The sequence below is a fragment of the Antrostomus carolinensis genome, unplaced genomic scaffold, assembly GCF_000700745.2.
Source record: "Antrostomus carolinensis isolate BGI_N321 unplaced genomic scaffold, ASM70074v2 scaffold14786, whole genome shotgun sequence".
NCBI lineage: Eukaryota > Metazoa > Chordata > Aves > Caprimulgiformes > Caprimulgidae > Antrostomus > Antrostomus carolinensis.
In genome coordinates, this window is record NW_010322678.1 from 107,746 (window position 1) to 126,882 (window position 19,137).

A 19,137-nucleotide genomic window follows, 5' to 3' on the forward strand; every position below is an offset into this window, starting at 1 on the left:
GAAGGTCTACCTTACTGAACTTTGCACATCAATAAGATTTTTTTCTTTTATTGTAGACTAAAATAACCTGGTTCCTATCACCTCCTTACTTCCCTCTCTTTCTTTCTTTTCACTCTACCCAAATGAGAAAACCTATGTTGTCCAATAAAGGCAGTGAAAATCACTTACTGTAGTTCGAAAACTATGAAGTATTACGTGATGAATCGCAAAGGAACAGAAAGACCTAGCCTCAAATTGTAGCATAGCTTTTTTTTTTAGTTTATTGTTGCATTATATGAATGTAATCAGGGTGTTTTGATACAGAGTGTTGAGCATTTGTTTAAAGTTAAGCCTTTTGCTTACAGTTAAAAGCAAACTCCAAGGAACAGTCAGCAAAAAGCACATGTCTGAAGATGTGTTAGCCCCAGGGAATAGTCTTGTATAAGAAGACCTATGAGTGCACACAGTGGAAGGAAATGAAACAGTGATTTATTCTAGTTCAAAAGAGCAAAATGTTAGCTGTTCTCTCCAAGTCTTACCTCAGAAAAAATTAATACTTGATTAAACGCTTAGTCTAGCAGTATTTTTTAATGTTTTCAACCATCAATTGTTAGTCTTTCTTGCTAATATAAAGAAAACAGAACAAATAACTCTAAATTCATTATTATTGATATTGTTTGTAAATGAGGAAAGGCTAGAAACAATGGAACTTTAAAATCCATTTTTTTTTTCCCCATGGGAAAAATGGACTGCATTGAACTTAACTCAAATGTTTTGAACTTTGGTTTACTTGATTCTTAAGAGGATGAGCTGAGGCCATCATATATCCTATTTTGTTATCACCCATGAAACAAAGATGAACTTACTGAAACTTCAGGATCTTGCTTAATATCAACAAATTGTAATAAGCACCTAGTAGTAGTGTTGGTACTACAGCATTTAATGAGACTTCTCCTATTTGGTATTGATTATTTAAGAATCTATAGTTTTTGTAGTAATTTGCATTTGAGTATGAGCTGAATTGTTTTTTTCAAAAGTAAACTTGTGATTAATCAAACTTTCTATTAGCAACATAAAAGAAAATTTTGTATAGTTGATTAACACGATAAGCAAAAAAAAACCCCCCAAAAAACTCCATGTGGTTGTTGTACATTAAATTTTGCATCCAGGATGCTGTGTTCTAAGTTCACGTACCTCTAAGAAAGCTAGGTTCATGACTAGGTATTTCAGTCAGTTGCTTGACTAACACTCACCAAATGTGTATTATTTTGTGTTGTCCCAATGCAAGAAAAAAATCAGTAAAATGCACTTTTGAAAAGGAAATCAACAGTATATAATTTTATAAGAGGTTACGTTCAAAAACCTTTTCTCTCTGAACACTCGCATCCTATTTAAATGGATATGCTAAAGCAACCAAGACACACTTGATTAAACTGATCATGCTTGTAATTCTTAGAAGTACATCTGAAGGTCTGACGTATTTCATCAGCATAGGCAGAAAATCCCACTTCTGAAAGCACTGTGATAGAAGATAGGAAGAATTAGTACATACATATAATCTACTTTTCTTTTCCAAACTAGTGGCTTTTTTAGAAAATTCAGGGCATCAATGGATAAATAGTGTTTTCTTTTTTCCATTTTTACATTGCTGATTGTTCAAGCTCATAGCATCTCAGCATTTTGAATCCTATTGAAGAACTGACCCTGCCAAGTTCAAAATCAGATTACAAGCAATTTGTGCTATGTTCAGTTATGTTTTTTCAATTGACATTACTAAGCTATGGACAAAAAAAAAAAAAAAAGACTGCTATTTGATGTTGTTGAACTCAAATGTACGTAAGTTGTTTACTTAGTCTTTAGAGAGTAAGCATATAAAATTATCTGCTTGTGCAGACTAGCCTCTTCATAGGTACCAGTTTAAAAATTAGATAATGAGCAGGTCAGAAACATGGCTGGGACCTATTCCTGTGCCATCAGAAGGTACAATATCAGAAACACATTCTGAAGATCAGTGCGCAGCAGCACGCATACAGAAACAATCCCAGAAGCTCTAGTTTTTATTTATTTATTTATTTTAGAATATCCTGTTGTTCAGTGATATAAACTGCTGATGATATAACTGTTGCTATTCAATTTCATTTCCACTGAGAAGTGCTGGTATGGCCTTGTGGTATTTACTAATCCTTTCACTTACCTAATTTTTCACAAATTAATCCCCCACTGAAATGGCTTTGAAATATTTGCATGACTGGTGTCAAATTTTGTATGACTAGATATTTGTCGTGAAGGTCAGTGGACATCATTGAATTAATATAAGGTTAAATATACTGTTTCTGCTGCCTGTAAATATTCTGTAAATATACCTGCAATGTATTTTCCCATTGTGTTTGCTGTTATATGCAGCAGATAAAAGCTGTGAATCTTTGTACAAAGTTATCTTATTAGGATATATTGCTGAAACAATGCAGGTTATTTTACTATCCTGATAGAATGAGTCTCCTTTCTAATCATGACTGAAAACTAGTTGTGTTTGGCTTGTTGTTTAATACAGTAAATGGTGGTGTTACTAGTTGTTTTCCCAAATAAACATCTTCCTAAATTTGTGGAAAAGTCAATCAATACTTATGGGAGTTCTAGGAAGTATTATATTCTACAGTTTTAGAATATCTATACAGGTTTTTATACCAGCCATTTTAAATGAAACTTTATTTTAATTGGGAATCAGGACCTTATGGTGTGAGAATAACTTTGGAAAAGTGTGTGATACTATATTTGAGAAAAACAGTAGAGGGCACGTGCATTCATGAGAATATAGTTTGTTAGTAAGAGAAATTGTGTACTACCTTCTCTGTTTTATAAGGTTAAAACCAAGGAGCAAACAGGGTTGGCAATTCAGTATAGAACATATGTTTACAGTACCTCATAGAGGAAAAAGAATTATATTGAATTTTACTAAAATTATGTTCTTTATTTTGTTGTGTATTGATAGCATTTGTTGACTTCATGTTTTTGTTATATTTATGTAGATATAGAATTAAATTAAAACATAGTGCTTAAATGCCCCTAGTTATGTCCATTAGAGCTTTTTTGAAGAACTTTTCTTCCTAGACAGGTAATTTACCCAGTTCATCTGGATTTGCAGTCAGTTGACACTCATTTTTTGTTATGTTATGTTGCTCTTTATAGAACTCCTCTTTACTACTCTTTTTCCCCCCTTCATTCAGATGTATAGAGGAAGAATTCAATCATCTGCAAAATGTCTTTCTGCCAGATTCAACACACAGTGCTTCTTCAGGAGCTTTCCACTTTTTATTATCATGCATTCTTTCTTTTCTTTATATTTTTTTTTCCTGTTTAATTCATCTTTCTTAAAGCAAACTAAAAATGTCCACAATGTTCCAGGTGATAACTATAGGATTTTATAGGTATAATCATTGCTTAGATTGAACTTGAAAAATCTCCTAATAATGTGTCATGTTTTAATGCATTATGTTCATTTCTCTTACATCTTTTCGATATCAGTAAAAGAAATGACAAATCCCTTTGGAAAATGATCCTTTGAATTTTAACTGATCTGGACTCAGGTACAGTTTTCATAAAGTTAATATTTAAAAATACAAGAACTATAGAACATTCTGAAAGAAAATAGCATTATACAAAGCAGATTATCAATTTTCTTTCTGACAGTATATTTCTAGCTTCAGGTCTTCATTTCTTTTTAAGAAAGAAAGCCCTGATATGACAGGACATAAGAGTATATTGATTTTTTTTTTCATATAAATCATGTGAACAGGAGGATACAAACAATGTGTAGGTTCCATTTTATATATGAATAAAGGAAGGAACTGGATAAATGTTACAAATGGGGAGGCTAATGATATGCAACAGGTTGCCGTGTGGCAATTAAGACTTCAAATACTTCATTTTTCTGTTTTGTTTTTTTTTTTTTAAATAAAAAACATATATTCTGTAAGTATGCAACAGGTTGCTGTGTGGCAATTAAGACTTCAAATACTTTATTTTTCTGGGTTTTTTTTAAATAAAAAACATATATTCTGTAAATTATATAGTACAAACTTTTGTAGGTTATCTGTTTAAGTCCAGACATTTCACTATAGATTTGTCTGTTTTTTTTTTTTTTTGTGTGTGTGTGTGTGTGAGTTTGGGTTTTTCTTAATTGTTTTTGTTTTTTTTTTTGTTTAATCCCTGGGATTATGTAGATTTACCACATGAGGGAGCTCCGTTCTATTCTGCACCTCGAAGACTGCATCTAGGATTGTGCTTGAAAGCTAGTACTGAGTAAGATTGAGAGAGGATTTGATACAAGAAAGGAGAAAAGTGTAAAAAGGTTTCTGAAATACATTTTATAGAGTATATGTGGGCTAACTGGTGAGATAAGTGGTTTTTGTCAGTAATCTAAACAGGCACATGAAAAATTATACAGGAGGAAAAGCCTACTTGTTTAAGAAATTCTAAAAATTAAAATTCTGTCAACAAAAATATATTTTAAAACATGGAAATCTAAAGGCTTCTTGATTGTGAATAATTACTTGAGGGAAGTATGCTTTCGTCTTTAAATTTATGTTAAACCAAGTTGTCCAGATCACTGGAAGATATTTTTTAGAAGAATTCTGTGCTGCTAGAATTAGGGATCCATTCATTAGGGATCCATTTTCTAATTGCTGTATGCTTATTTTAAAATCTGAAGTTAAAGGGAGAGTGCACGTTATAAATCCCTGGAGCTGAAGCATTAGATATAAAAATTGACATTGCTTTATCAAAAATGTTGGAGTTGATAGAACTGATTTTTGCCCTCTACCCTTCTCCATTCGTATACCAAACTTTCATTTTAGATCCTGATTACCTGTGATTATGCTCTTTGCTTTTCCATCTAACCAGAACATTTGTTTAAGAAATATCCTTAAGTGTTTGTTGGCTGAGATAGAAATTTGAAGGATTACTTCGTTTCTCTGACTTTTCTTTGGTTTAATCCCAGTCATTTGGGGCAGTGCTATTTGTGTGCATACAGTGGTGAGTTCCTAGCAAATAAGTGCCCAGTAACTTATTAATTTCAAAAATATGTAGCCATATAAGGAGAGAAACAAGGAGGGAAAGGAAATGCACTGTTTTACTCAAGTCATGTGTGATGTGTGCTTTCAAGTATGCAACAGGTATTCAAAATACTTGCTGGGTGCAAAATAAACTCTTGGTTTTAGAGTTTAGTCTTTCACTCTTTTTCTCCTGTGCTTGAATTTGTGAACACTTCATGACAACAGTTGTTTGCACTGAAGAAATCTCAATTTGAGTAAACTTATTGTTTTTTTAATCAGGTGACATAAAATCATTCCTTTTCCTCCTTGATTTTGAACATCTAGGCTCTTGAAACAATATACGATCTGAACTTTTTCAGATTTCTGAAACCAAGAAAATTAGGACTTCTGGCATTGCTGCATTAAAGGGAAACTAGAAATACAAGGAGTCACTTCTCTTTTCTTTCCCCACACTGGATAAAGTAACCATCAGGTCTACTGATTGAAACTTGTTAAAACAGGGTACAACTGACAGCTCAGATGTACCTCCGTTAATTAAATCCAGATGAAGTGAGGAAAAACTGCATGATCAAAGAGAAAGTGAATATGGTTGCAGTTTTTCTGAAAGATTTAGGGCACACAAAGCTGTAATTATTGTTTGAAGCATCTCATTGTGTGTTCCAAAGCTAATACAGTATTTCTAGGAGTGGCTACTTTACTGTGGCTTTGCTGAAATAGATATCAACAATTATTTTTTTAATCGTTGTTAGAACATAGTTTGTCAATGCTTTGTCTTATTTCAGTCACATTCATTTAATTTGAATATAATATGCAAAACAAATTTTCCAGAATTGTTTTGTTTGTACTAGCTGCATTTGAGTTGTTTTCTTTCTTGTTTTTATTCATCTAAACAGATTTTTATCTAATTGTTCTCCAGGGAAGGTATGCAGGAAATCCATTACTCTTGGAACATTTTCTGTTTGATATATTCTTGACTATCATGTCTTCTGTGTTGCTTTCTAATTAATGAATGAATAGTGAGTATAATTAATTGTTTGCCACCACAAAAAATGGGAGATCTAAGTTTGAAAAAGCTACAAATACCACTCTTCATAATGTTTCAAATTATTTTAAAACCAGAATATCATAAAGGAGAATTGAGTTAAGAACTAGATGATTTCTGTTGTAAAAGGTGCTGGGAAAGCACCTGCATAAAATATATAGGGAGTGACTACACTTCAGACTTCTTATTATGGGATTCCAGGCTAGAATGTGACCCATGACTGTGAAGGATCTGAGCAAAGATATATTAATTTTGTACAAGCACAGGAAAGCAACCTGTGAAGCATTACCAAGCTAGACTAATAAACTGGAGAGTCTTTATGTTCTTCTGTAATTTCAGAAGCCTCTTTTTGCCTTCTTTTATCCTGTCATCTTCTAGTGTCCAGTGTTCTAGCACTCCCATCAGTTACCCCCTCTTTATGTCGTCATCAGTCACATTGAAGTAGGTGCTGCAGGTCTGAAAAGGCTTAAGAACTGCATGGCAAGATCATTAAATACATAACCACTATATGCTGGGTGTGAAGTTATATACTTTTATCTGTCTGTTTCATTCTTCATCTGATATTATCTTCTTTTTCATTTTAAACACCTCTCAACTTCCATTTCAGACCAGTGAAGGTTCATAGTTCACCTCTTTCATTCACAGATGGCATTTTGCCATTCCTTTAAAAGGATGTTTTTCACCTGTCAGGCAGTGTCAGTGAATTCAATTCCTCTCAGCATATTTTTTGCAAAAACAGTTTAAAAATTCTGGTGACGTCATCAGTGGAAACAAAGCTTTGTTTTTGTCAAGATGAACGGTTTGTTTTGCTTTCAGGAGTCCTAGAACTTTAGGAAATTGTTTTCACCTTTTGTTTTCTGCTAAAAATGGGAGTGTGGACTTTGGGGATCATTTCTCTTTACAGTTATGGAATAATCCTCTAAGTTCTGCAGGTTATCAACTGTCTTTTTCTCTGAAGGAGAAAAAAAATGGTTTTAGGTTAATACCTAGCTCTAATTTTGGATTTTTTTTTCAATTTGAAAAAATATTTTTATTTAAGATAGGCAAGATCTTCCCTTCTCTCCACCCTACCTTTATAAATGCTGCCTTTTATGTGTTCTCTTTGAGGTGCCATGTGCTCTTTTTTACTTTTAAAATTTTCTTGTGCATACTACTGCAGGAAATTCCTAAATCAGCATCGTAAGTCTTTGAGGAGACTTTTCTGGTATGAACCAATTTAAGAAACAACCTGTAGAGTTTTGTTCCTTGGACTGAATATTTTATAAAATAGGCTGTTGTTTATCAGTTTTTGCCTAGAGAGTTCCTATGGGACTTTTGGAGAAATGAGCACTGATCTTTGCATCCTGATTAACAGAAGTATAAGTAAAAAAGGCAGTATTGAAATAATGTTAGCATAAGCTTTCTCTTGTGTGTAGTGAAGTGGTGTGTGTAGAATCAATGTAAATAGTCTTTTCATTATTGAGAAGTTTGAATGCATGAAAATTAGGAATTGATATGATTGCTTAGAGCTAGGAGTAAGTAAACATTGACCGATTTTTGTAGTGTTTATCAATATGAAAGTTTTATGGCCGTTCAGGGACAAGTCAGAAAGCCTTATCTTAATTAACATGAATTTAAGCGTGATTCTGCAATTTAGAGAGAAGGAGCACGTCATAAATAACGTTGTTACCAGATGGTTATGATCTTTCTGTGCTTCATTTTCATGAATGCAAACACTGAAATAGTGTCTGTACACAGTGAATGCAGTTGTATTAAATAATTCTCATAGTTAAGACTAGTTCAGGTACTAATGTAATGAAGACCAGGGAGAAAAGTAAGACCTCTTTGCAGTATGATAATTGTTCTTTTGTGGATTTTTTTTCTGGACTGTTCTGTCAGATGCTGAATGATGAGGTAATTTGCTTTGTAATGAGAAAGAAATTCTCACATTGACCATTTTATGGTTATTTTATCAGTGAATCTTTAAGCTCTTCAGAAGTAGGTGATTTTGTGTAAACAGGGTCTTGGTTTCTTTGGGTTCTAATTTGGGTAGATGAAATACATTGTAATGAAAATTTCTGCAATTCTTCCCCCCCCATAACAAAGGCTTTCTACAGAAAGAAAAGGTCTATAATTGCAATTCATAATTATCTGTGTTTGCTCCAGAAGTCTTGGTCTTCTGTGTAGTCACAGATATATATTATGTATGTAGTGTGAATGATAAAATTGTTAGCATCTGTTTACATACTGATAGCAGGTGAAAATAAAGCAATCAGTGTAAATGACTTACTCTTATTAAAGCTGAATTTCTGTCTTAAGCTAATAAGTTTTGTTTGTGTTTCTCCAGTTCAATTCAAAGAATCCTCTATTATGAATGAGCTTGGAGATTAGAAGCAAAGGGCACTGATACGTCCTTCAGTAAAGATGATGTCACTATTGAAGCAAATTTTCTCTTTCTATATAAAACATATTTTTTTGCCTAGTTTGACAGTTGCTTGATCCAGAATCCTGCTCTGAAATGGTGTGCTAGAGTTTTGAAATGACAGAATGCACTTTGTATGCTTGAAATATTTTTAGTAAATTTTCACACTTAGTGGTAGTTGTTTGGAAATCATTACAAGAATATTTGTATTCTTGTTGAAGTGTATTCTGTAATATTATTTGTAGATAAGTGTACTCATGGGGGGAAAAAAAAGTGTTTTTCTCAATGAACAGTGTATGGCAATAGATTGACAAGCAGTCTACTTATGATTTTCATTTCAGGTGATCATGTGAAGGGGTTACATTATTTTCACAGATGAGTTTGAAGCATGGGTTTGGTTCTTTTTTGTAAAGTCAATGAATTGGCTTAAGTGCAGACAGAAAACTAAATCAAACCCAGTGCCAATATTAACCATCTCAATTATTTGGTCCTTACACTTGCTTTAGCTGAATTATTAGTATCTTGAGAAATTCTGATGATTATGAGAATAATCCATTTTATTGAAAAACAAGTTTAAATAATGAAGACCACTTGATTTGTTGAAATTATTAACTATTCAGCAAGGTAGTTTTAAAACTGGATGTTTATAGTTCATAGTAAAGATTCTGACAATTGCTTTGTTCTCAGTGTTTCATATTTCTTTTCAGCAGTTCTCATAATCTGATTTAATTTTGACATGCTTGGAGTGGGAAAAACTATATTTGGATGAAGTACAATGTGTAAAACTTATTTATAAAATTGGGATTTTTTTTTTTTTTAATGGAATGAAGTTGCATAATTTATCCAGCTTAGAGGGAAATAACTTATTTGAAATGTTATATATTTAAATTGAAGTTATATGTAAACAGAGTAACCAAAGTGGTGTTCCTTTGGATTTCCCAGAATCACAGAATGGTTGAGGTTGGAAGAGACCTCTGGAAATCATCTTGTCCAGCCCTCCTGCTCTGGTAGGGCCATCTAGAGCAGGATTAGAGAACTGTGTTCAGCTGGCTTTTCTTTTGAGTACCTCCAGAATCCCACAACCTCTCTGGAAAACCTCTTGCAGTGCTCAGTCACCCATTTAAGCTCAGGTTGTGTTAGTCAGCACTCAGTTCAGACTCAGAAATGTAGAAGGCCCAATATGAATTAGACTGTGACTTTTCACTGAAGTACCTTTAGGTATAAATGCAGAAGACCCCTCTGTGGAAGCAGAGTCTTCTAATTGTTTTCTGATTTCTTGCCTGCTGTACTGTGCACTTAATTTCCTTTTGTTGCTAATTTCTTACTGCTGAGGATGTCAAGTGCCACCTATGAATAAGGTTAATTTGCAAGCAGATCTGGTGATCCGCACATTGATATTAGTAAAATGCAACACTAATGATGAGTGCTGTCACAAATGTTTTTTAATCCCATCCTTGTATGCTTTATCTAATATATCATAAAGGCATACAAACAAAAATCAGCTGTTGTGTGATTATTTACATAATTCTTTCTGCCTAATTAGTTCTCCCCCAAATGTGTCACTTCAGGCTCCAAGAATTTTACTTTCAAGCTTTTTGAATAGGTGGGTTTTCAGCACACTTACTAGTTTTCCCACAGTGTCTGCAGTAACATGTTGTGGATTGAGCTGACTGACAATTAGTTAACCTATGTAAAACTAACTTTGACTTCTTCAAAACAGAAGAATACACAGTAAAGATAATAGACTAGTTTTATACCATTAAAATTTGTATACTCTGCATTGAATTAATAACAAAGTTATACTTTTATGAAAACATCAACTATTGGTATGGTACTTGTTCCAGATGTATCTGTCCCTTTAAAGAGTTGCAGTGTGTTTGTTTATCTCCATTATTAATATTAAAGTAGAATTATGATATGTGGCTGCATTCCCTCCTGCTTAGAGTACTGCTGACATTAATTCCATATTTCTGCTCAGGACAGGAGAGAAACAGCCAAACATATAATTTGTAATGGAAATTTTAATAAGCCAGTTTTAATTAAACTGTATTATCTGAGACACAGAACATTCTGATGGAAATTGTCAATTTTCAGAACGGTAAATGAGTACTCAAGAGTTTGGAATAGCCAACAGAATGATAAGTTATTTCAAATTGTAAATTTAGTAAAGCATGAAAGAATACACGTTGACACATATATTTTCAGTCTTGCAGTATTTAGGATTATGGAGACTTGGAGCTTTATCATTGTGTAATGATATATAGTTCATGGACATTTTGCAGTCCTCAATGCAGATTTATTAATCTGCAAATTAAAGCTAACAAACAAACACTGCATATTGTAAAAATGCGTTGAGAAAAAAGTTATTTACAATGGAAATAGTAAATGGATTACCAGTTTTCCTATTGTGAGTGTTAAATTATGATTGACTATAATTTTTATCTAAAAGCAGCATGTCATACAAAATCTAACTGTGGAAGCAAACACAAATGCATCTAAAAAGACTGGTGTGGACAAATTTAAAGGGAATCATGTGGAGATTTATAATGAAGCCATGTTTCTGCTTTTTTAATGATGCTGTACTGTCTTTGGAGAACAGTGTAATGAATATTGAGATCAGTGTGTATAGTACAATAAGAAGCCTTTACACTTTCAGTAAAACTGAAGTTAACTGAAACATAAGTAGATCAAATATTTAAACAAATAAAGTTTAGGTGACTTTACTTTCCAGAGTCCTAGAAAATCCCAGGCTGATTATTTTTTACCTCCTCATTTAAGTGCTAATTTATATAATATGCTGAATCGATTGATTCTTTCCCTTTAGGTTTTATATATTTACAAATGAGAACATCTTCCACTTCTAGTCCCAGTGGGCCTTGATTTTCTTTTGTCCTTGTGGTTTTGGTCTCTATTAGGAGTTAATGCATCTGCAGCATGATGCCAACTGCCTCTTTCTTAAATGAATTTTTTTTGTGTCAGCACAAACTTTTGAGAATCAAGCATTGCATGATTTTTCATGTAATGTCTCCCAATGGAATGCTGCTTTCACCTGTTCCCAGCTTCCTGTAACCAGTAGCTGGAAGGATGTGTCAGAAGAACTCCTGTTCAGTCTTTGAAGTGCTTTTGGAAAGTGTTAAGATGTTTCTGGCAGGTATCTCCTTTCTGTTTGCAGTGCATTCTTTCTTCTTCTAGAGTTATCAAAGGCATCAACTCTGTAGTGTGTTTGTTTTACTGTTTCAGACCTGTGGTCAACATCCCTTAAATTCCATTTTTATAATGACTATATACCCTGGAGAGGGGCCTCCTTAGCTGCTGGAACACCAGTCCTTTTTTATAATTAGAGTTAAATTACCAATGTTCTTTCTGCTGTTGCATATTTATTGTTGATGAATGCCAAGATGTCAGTGTTGGCTTTCATTTTCTTTTTAAATGCTGACAGTAATAGGTCTTGCCTTTGGGCAAGTGAATTTTTTGTGTTTTCAGGTACTTTATTAACTCTATCATTCAAGTTAGTGATATGTTGATGTGAAATTCATAGCAGATGTTATGGTAGAAGTGATGACTTTCCCTCCAGCAGATCTGAGGTCTTTAACATTGGTTTCTCTGGTCTTTTTTTCTCACCTGTTTACATGGAAGAAACCAGGAGAAAACATGGAAGTACCATGGTAGGGGTCCTAATACTGACAGAAATAATTTAATTCTACTATTGATGGTAATTAGTGATTCTTTATCTGTGACAGTGTGGTAGCAGAGTGTCATGGTAACATCTGTATCCATTGCTTAATTAAGTGTATTAATTTAGGCATTGCACTGAAATGCCAGCAAATAGTCATCTGGTCATATTTCAAAATATAAAAAAATCATTGCCTGACTTAAAGAAAAGATATTTTCAGTCATTACGTAAAGCTGGCTTTATACAGTGGTGATTGGATATGGTTCTGTTATTTCAGAAGAAACTTCTTTCCAGTGAGGGTGATGGAGCACTGGAACAGGCTGCCCAGGGAGGGTGTGGAGTCTCCTTCTCTGGAGACATTCAAAACCCACCTGGACGCCTTCCTGTGTGATCTCATTTAGGTTCTTGCGCCAGCAGGGGGATTGGACTGGATGATCCTTCGAGGTCCCTTCCAATCCCCAACATTCTGTGATTCTGTGATTGTTGCAGTGGTGTATTTCCTAATCTTAGTAAAGCCATAAATCTCTGTATATTTAGATTTACAGAGTAATTTTGCTTGGTTTATGTGGAACTTCGGGAGATAGGTATGGTACTGAAGGTGGAAAAATGTTTCCAAGTGGTTTTTTGGGTGATGTTTGTTGTGTTTTGGTGGTTTGTTTTTGTTTTGTTTTGGTTTTTTAATTTTACAAGTAATAGTATTTAGAGTAAAAGCTTGGCTTAGCATTTTCTTATGGTTATGAAACTAAAAAATGTGTGTACGTGGAAAAACAAGCTTTGTGAATCAAGTAATTTCTCATAGTTGAATAAGCATCTTTACACTTGATAGTTCTGTGATTTCTCTTTTAGTTCAGAATAATAAGAATGAAACCTTGTTTAGAGTGTTTAAATGAGCACTCATTAAAGCTTCAATCTGTATTAATGGCAGCTGTTGGAATTAAGTATTTCTATTATGCAAAGTTTTGATAGCTTAGATGTTTCAATAATGTTTTTTTTGTGAAATAGTGTAGGCAAGGATGGCTTTACTTCTCTAGAATAATTGTATTGCCTGTCTTGGCAATGACTTGAAGTAGTACATTGCAAGGTGATGTTTCAAGTTACTAATTTATAAGTATGAAGATCTGTTCTCTCTTTGGTTGTCATATTCATCCATCTTACTGATACTCTTATGTCTTACATGCCTTCTGTTAAAGGTATTTCATATTTGGAGTTCAGCACTTATTAGATAAAAAATAATAAAGTTGAAATTACAGTGTATGTTTCTATGGTATTATTTTGAAATATGTTGTAGTTTCAGTAGCAGTATTTTTTTTTCTTTTTAGCGATTAGTGTTGTCATTTCTTATCTTGAATGTACAACTTGAATGGAGAATTTGACTCTGGGAGCTTTGTCTCAGATAAATAATTTCAAATTGGGAATGTTTGAAGGGTTTTTTTTGTTTATTTGTTTCAGACTTTTCAGTAATTTTTAGTATATTAATTTGGTTTTTTATTCTAAGTGGTTGTTTTTAAAGGAACCACTGATACAGATTGTAGAATTATACCTTTGTATTTCTTTTTCCTACTATTTTTGGCGAGTTGTTCAACAGACTAGTGTGCTGACTGTAAGGCAGTTCATGTTTTTCTAAAATTTTTAGACTGTGCTCAATAATTCAGTAATATGCCATTATTACGCATTTAATGTATTCTTGCCATTAAACTTTCATTTCCTTTTGTACCGTTAAATGTCATTGAAGGCTGAACTGTACCAAGTTTGTCTTGTATTAAGATGGGCGATTCAACAGTCCAAGCTTGAAATTCCAACCAAGCAGGTTAAACTTCATTTCAGTAAACTGAAAATATAGGTATTACTACTGTGTTTGCACTGGTATGAAAATATATGGGTAGATATTACAATTTCAAAATCTTGATATTTATGTATTAAGATACATAAATTTGTTGCTTTCTTCTTTTTGCCATTCTAAATGAACATTACAAGCTAACAAAAGATTACAGCTTTCCTTTTGTGCTACTGAGGCTTTAGTGAAGAAGAGAATTACTTAATTTCTTAGGAGGAAAATTTTCATTATATAAACTTTTCAATCATACTTTTAAAAAACAATTTTTAAATTATTATTTACATACCCTTCCATTAGTTAGAGCAGAAAAATCCAGGTGAATTATTAGGCCTCTTTCCAATGGAAGGTATTTTCAGCTGTTACACTTGCATGTAGCTTGTGAAATGACAGCCTTTTAAGTACTCAATAGTATCCAAACACTATGGAAATTTTATGAATAGGATATCCACCTGAATTTCCTTTCTTTATCTTGCAATTTGTTGACTATTTTATGAAGAATCATTTTTTTATTTAATGTAATCTCAAAAAAAATAAATGGTTTATACGATTTCTCTGTATGTCCCTAATTACTGTATTCCTCCAATTACTTTCCAGCTTGTTTGTTATTTTGTGGAGAGACAGGAATCTCAAAAATACTGAGTAATTAAAATGTGATACCAGGCAGAGTCTTAAATTAGAATCTCAAGTATGGGCAAAGGTTGAAGAATGAGCTCTGCGCTATTAAGAATCAGCATCTGCATGGAAGAGAGTCGTTACAAGTAAAAGCCACCGGGAGCCAGGCTGCATGAGTTTTGTAGTTCAGGGAATAACTCGTGTCTTTTGTTCTTGGGTTTTGATATGTACAGCACAACGCTTTCATCAGCTATGTTACAGTGTCAGCAGAACTGGTTGAATCCTGTACTACCTGGTTTTTCACAGTGATAAACCACCACAGCAGAAGGAAACAGCAGACTGAAATTTACTTACTTCAAGGCAAACTAGTATTTCCCTTAGTAGATTGTACCCTTCCTATCTTTGCAAATGAATTGTTCTAAAAAAATTTTTTTAATATGGGGGAATTTTTTTTTTCTATTTAAAAGGACTATTCCAAACTTTTATTGATGACTGTTGGGATGGAAGTCAATCTTAGTTTCATTCTAGGCTTCCGTACTTCCCAATGGAAAAAGACTTTTGTTGTTCCATGGTGTTTTTCTTAATAATAATTTTTCAAAGTTGTTCTGTCGATTAACTGGAACAGGGAGGTGGATATTCCATTTTAATAATTACAGTGAAATTACAGAGTTAACAGCGCCCCAAATGAGTGTACCTAGTAGAGGAAGCCTGAGACATGAACTGAGCTCAGTGGCTAGGCATTAAAGAATCCACATCTGTAATAAAAGGCAAAGAAAATTTAGCGTCATAATTTTGTTATTGGTAGTTAAGCACAATAGAAATTTTACATATAAAATATATGTACATAGTACAGAGGATATGACATCACTTGAACAGAGTGGGGGATCATAGATTCTCACAGCAAACTAATTTTCAGTATGTCTTCTCATATAATGTGTTTGACAAAATTAATCATTTAGTGGAAGAAAATTGTTGACAGAAAAGTGTGCCGCCACCTTACGTTGATATGAACTTGCAGACATGTAAACATTAATATATAAAAATGTCATCTTTGAAAGCAAGACAGCACTAGCAAATTTTCCAGTTCTAACCTTTGTACTGTTTTCTTTATTTTTTTTACTGTTAGATTGAATTACATATGAATCATTTTCCTTAACAAAACCTTACAGCTTTGCAGAGAGTGCCCGAGAGCAATATGAGAAATTGTCCAACATGCACAACAACATGACTAAACTGTATGAAAATTTGGGAGAATACTTTACCTTTGATCCCAAAGCAATAAGCATAGAAGAATTCTTTGGCGACCTGAGCAACTTCAGAACTCTGTTTTTGGTGAGTAATATCTGCAAAACATCATACAAGTTCTTATTTCTTCTTTGATTTCTCCCAGTTTTAATTCTTTCGTCTTCTCTCTGTTTCTGGTGTTCTAGTTAACTATGTTTTGTTCTATAGCAGGACTGTTTTCAGAATTATTTACATTTTAATCACTGATAGCTATCATCCTCCAATTTTAACTTGCAAACTAAACTGTCAGTGTGGTTGAGACATATGGATAATTAGAAAATGATTTTCCTCTTTTAAAAAACTTCACCTGTTGGTTAATGCACAACAAACAGGCACGATACTGAAAAACATGTTAAAATCAAGACCTCAATGGACGTGTCTACATTCATATTGTGTTAGAATCTGGCTGTTGCCTTCATGATGCTGTGATAATAAGACTGAGAATTTCAAGATGAGCCTCTGTATTGCTGACAGTACTCATTAAGTTCACTTAGATGCTTATATTGCTATTTCCAATCATCCAGTGCAGTTGATGTCAGGGTATGGCTTTTTTTATGAAGGAATTTAAGAATTTCTTTTTAAACAGTTAAGTTTTTAAATGGGTTTAATGTCGTCTTTCCTAGTAGCTGTCTGGGAGCCATAATTAGCTGCACCATAGGAAGTGTACAGGGAAAACAGATGTCTAGAATGTCACGTTGTGTCTCTAGAGACTATTAAAGTTACTTGGAAATACCACCATTTACCATACAGCTGTGGCTCACTGATCTGTCGATCGCCAGTAGCTGGCTTAATTTATCATGTAATCGTAAGGACTTTCAGTGTCAATCTGATGGGGGAATAACTACTTTAAAACATAATTTTCATACCAAATTTACTTTATTAGAAAACTTTTACTACAGTATATTTATCCTTTCATTTTAAGTTGGCTGAAATTTTTTTTTTCTCCATAAGCAAATAACCAATTCTTTTATAATTAGTAAGTATGTCAACGCATTTGCATGAAGACTTGTCAAGAACAGGAATAGTTGTCATGAGATATTTCAGTGCAGTTACTTTTTCATAAATCCATGTCTTTAATTTTCAAATGTAGGTATCTGAATTTGGAAATCTACTCTATTGTAAATACTTGAAATAGACTTCAGGCTAGCACATCAACATCCAAATATTGTGAAGAAAATCTGTCCTCAAGTTGTATTTACACTAACAAATAGAAAAGGCATACTACAAATAGTCTTTCCAAGGTTCTAGAAAAGTAGGGCTATTTTCTTACGTCGCTTTATAATTATAGGAAGTGGACAAAATAATTTACTAGAATACTATTCTAATGCTACATGTAGGTCTAAATTGTTAATTATATCCATCTGATGCTATGGTCTTTAAAATTTTTATCTGTCCTTTTATCTTCTGAGCCTCTTTTTAAAAGAAATTATTAAATAAGGAAATGAACTTGGACCATATGTATGATGCATACTAATTTAAATAGTAATTCTTCAGTATAAAAAAGTGAAATCTGGGGCTTACGTAGCTTAAGGAGACTCTTCCTTTTCCTTAGTGTCATTTGTGCTTCAGTCAATTCACTTGTTCAGATGTATTACAGGAGGAGTAGTAGTAGTAATTGTAATTAGGTCTTTGGAGAATTTAATGACTTATTCTGCTTTGACTTACAGAGCAGAACCCTGTACACTTTAGTGGCATAAAGATTCTTGTTTAGGGATTTAATTTTTTCCAGATTTAATTTTTTCCAGACACTTGAGGAAGGCCCTAGGGCAAGCACTAAAAGTTCACAGTAACTTTTCTATTTCTATAAGGAAAAAAATGAGGATTTTCTGCAACATTTTGATGCCCGTGAGAAGTTTCCCAAAAGGAAAGAGACATTAGATTTGAAGTTTAAAAACAAAAATCAGAAATCACTGTAACTAATCTGTGGAATTTACTGTTAAAAATTCATAAATACTGATAAGAATTCAGGAGCAGTCAGAAAAGACTGGGGATATACAGCATCTCCCAAATATTCTGGAGAGTATGTATGATGCTAGGGGAGTCACTGAGTTTGACATCCTGCTCAAAACAGGGCTAGTGTAGAAGTTAGTTTAAGCTTCATGGGACTGTGCCCAACTGAGTTTTGAGTATCTGTGTGACTGAGATATCCTAGATAAGTCCAATGTGGCTGCTTTCAGTCACCTTCTTGTCCTTGGTGTACCTGGAAATGGCTTCCAGAAGGAATTGCTCAATGATCTTTCTGAAAACAGAAGCAGCGACTGACTAGTGTATAGTTCACCGAGCTTTCCTCACTGTTTTGAAGATGAACATATTATTTGCCTTTTCCAGGCACTGGAGATGTCCCTTGAGTCCCACAGCTTTTTGATGAAATAGAGGCCTTGCAATGACATCAGTCAGTTACCTAAACTGCCTCTGAGACAGTGATGGCAAAGGTTGACATGAGGGCGGCACAAAGTATCTCAGATTATTCCTTGATGTTAAGTTCCACGCTCCATTCAGCAGCAGACTTACATTTTCCTTAATCTTCCTTTGTCCGTCCTTATAGCTACAAAAACCCTTCTCATTGCTTATCACATCCCTTGCCAATTTTATCTCCATCTGAGCTTTGACTTGCTTAATTACTTTCCTCCCTGGGCAGTATTCCTCCTGGATAGTGTAGCCGTCCTTCCACTTTTCTGTGTTTCTGTTTTTTGTCAGAGCTCCATCAGGAGTTCTTTATTCAGCCAAGCTGGCCCCTTCCCCAGCTTCTCAGCTCTGTGCATGGCAGGACGGGCAATTCTTGTGCTTTGAGGTTTCCCTTGAAGATCAGTTACCAACAGTGAATGCTTCACATACACAGCGTGTTCTAATTGAAACTACAGTGCATATATAGTTCAAGATAATTGGCTTTTGTGAGCATTTAGAATTCAACGTAGCCCTTCAGAAAATCTTGACTTGACTTCTCTTACCTTTGTACAACAGCTATGACTCGTGTTTCCCTTTGCTTAACCTGTGATTGCACTCTGTAAAAGAGAGAATAATGACTGAATGGGTTGATGTAATGACAATTTTTCTTTCTTTCATTTCCAGCTAAACATAAAGACTATCGTATGTTATAGAATTGTGCAATTCAGCTAGTGTATTTGGAAAAGATGGAATATATATGAATGTTTTTAAAGATTAATAAAAAATAATTATATCAGAAATACATTCTGAATGGCACATCCTCTAGTCACAGAGAAAATTCTTTCTGTGTGTTTGTGTATCACAGAATCACAGAAT

The 19,137-nt window shown here is 33.7% G+C and overlaps 1 protein-coding gene across 1 annotated transcript in view; it reads left to right on the forward strand.

Annotated features, from left to right (window-relative positions):
* The window catches only part of DIAPH2 (diaphanous related formin 2), a gene marked incomplete at its 3' end in the record, with an annotated part of 109,548 nt that extends 93,624 nt beyond the window's left edge, over positions 1–15,924 (forward strand). Inside the window, exon 25 of the mRNA XM_029085540.1 lies at positions 15,760–15,924. Coding sequence (XP_028941373.1) covers positions 15,760–15,924 — 165 coding nt within the window. The remainder of the gene's footprint in view (positions 1–15,759) is intronic.
* Between the last annotated feature and the right edge of the window lie 3,213 nt (positions 15,925–19,137).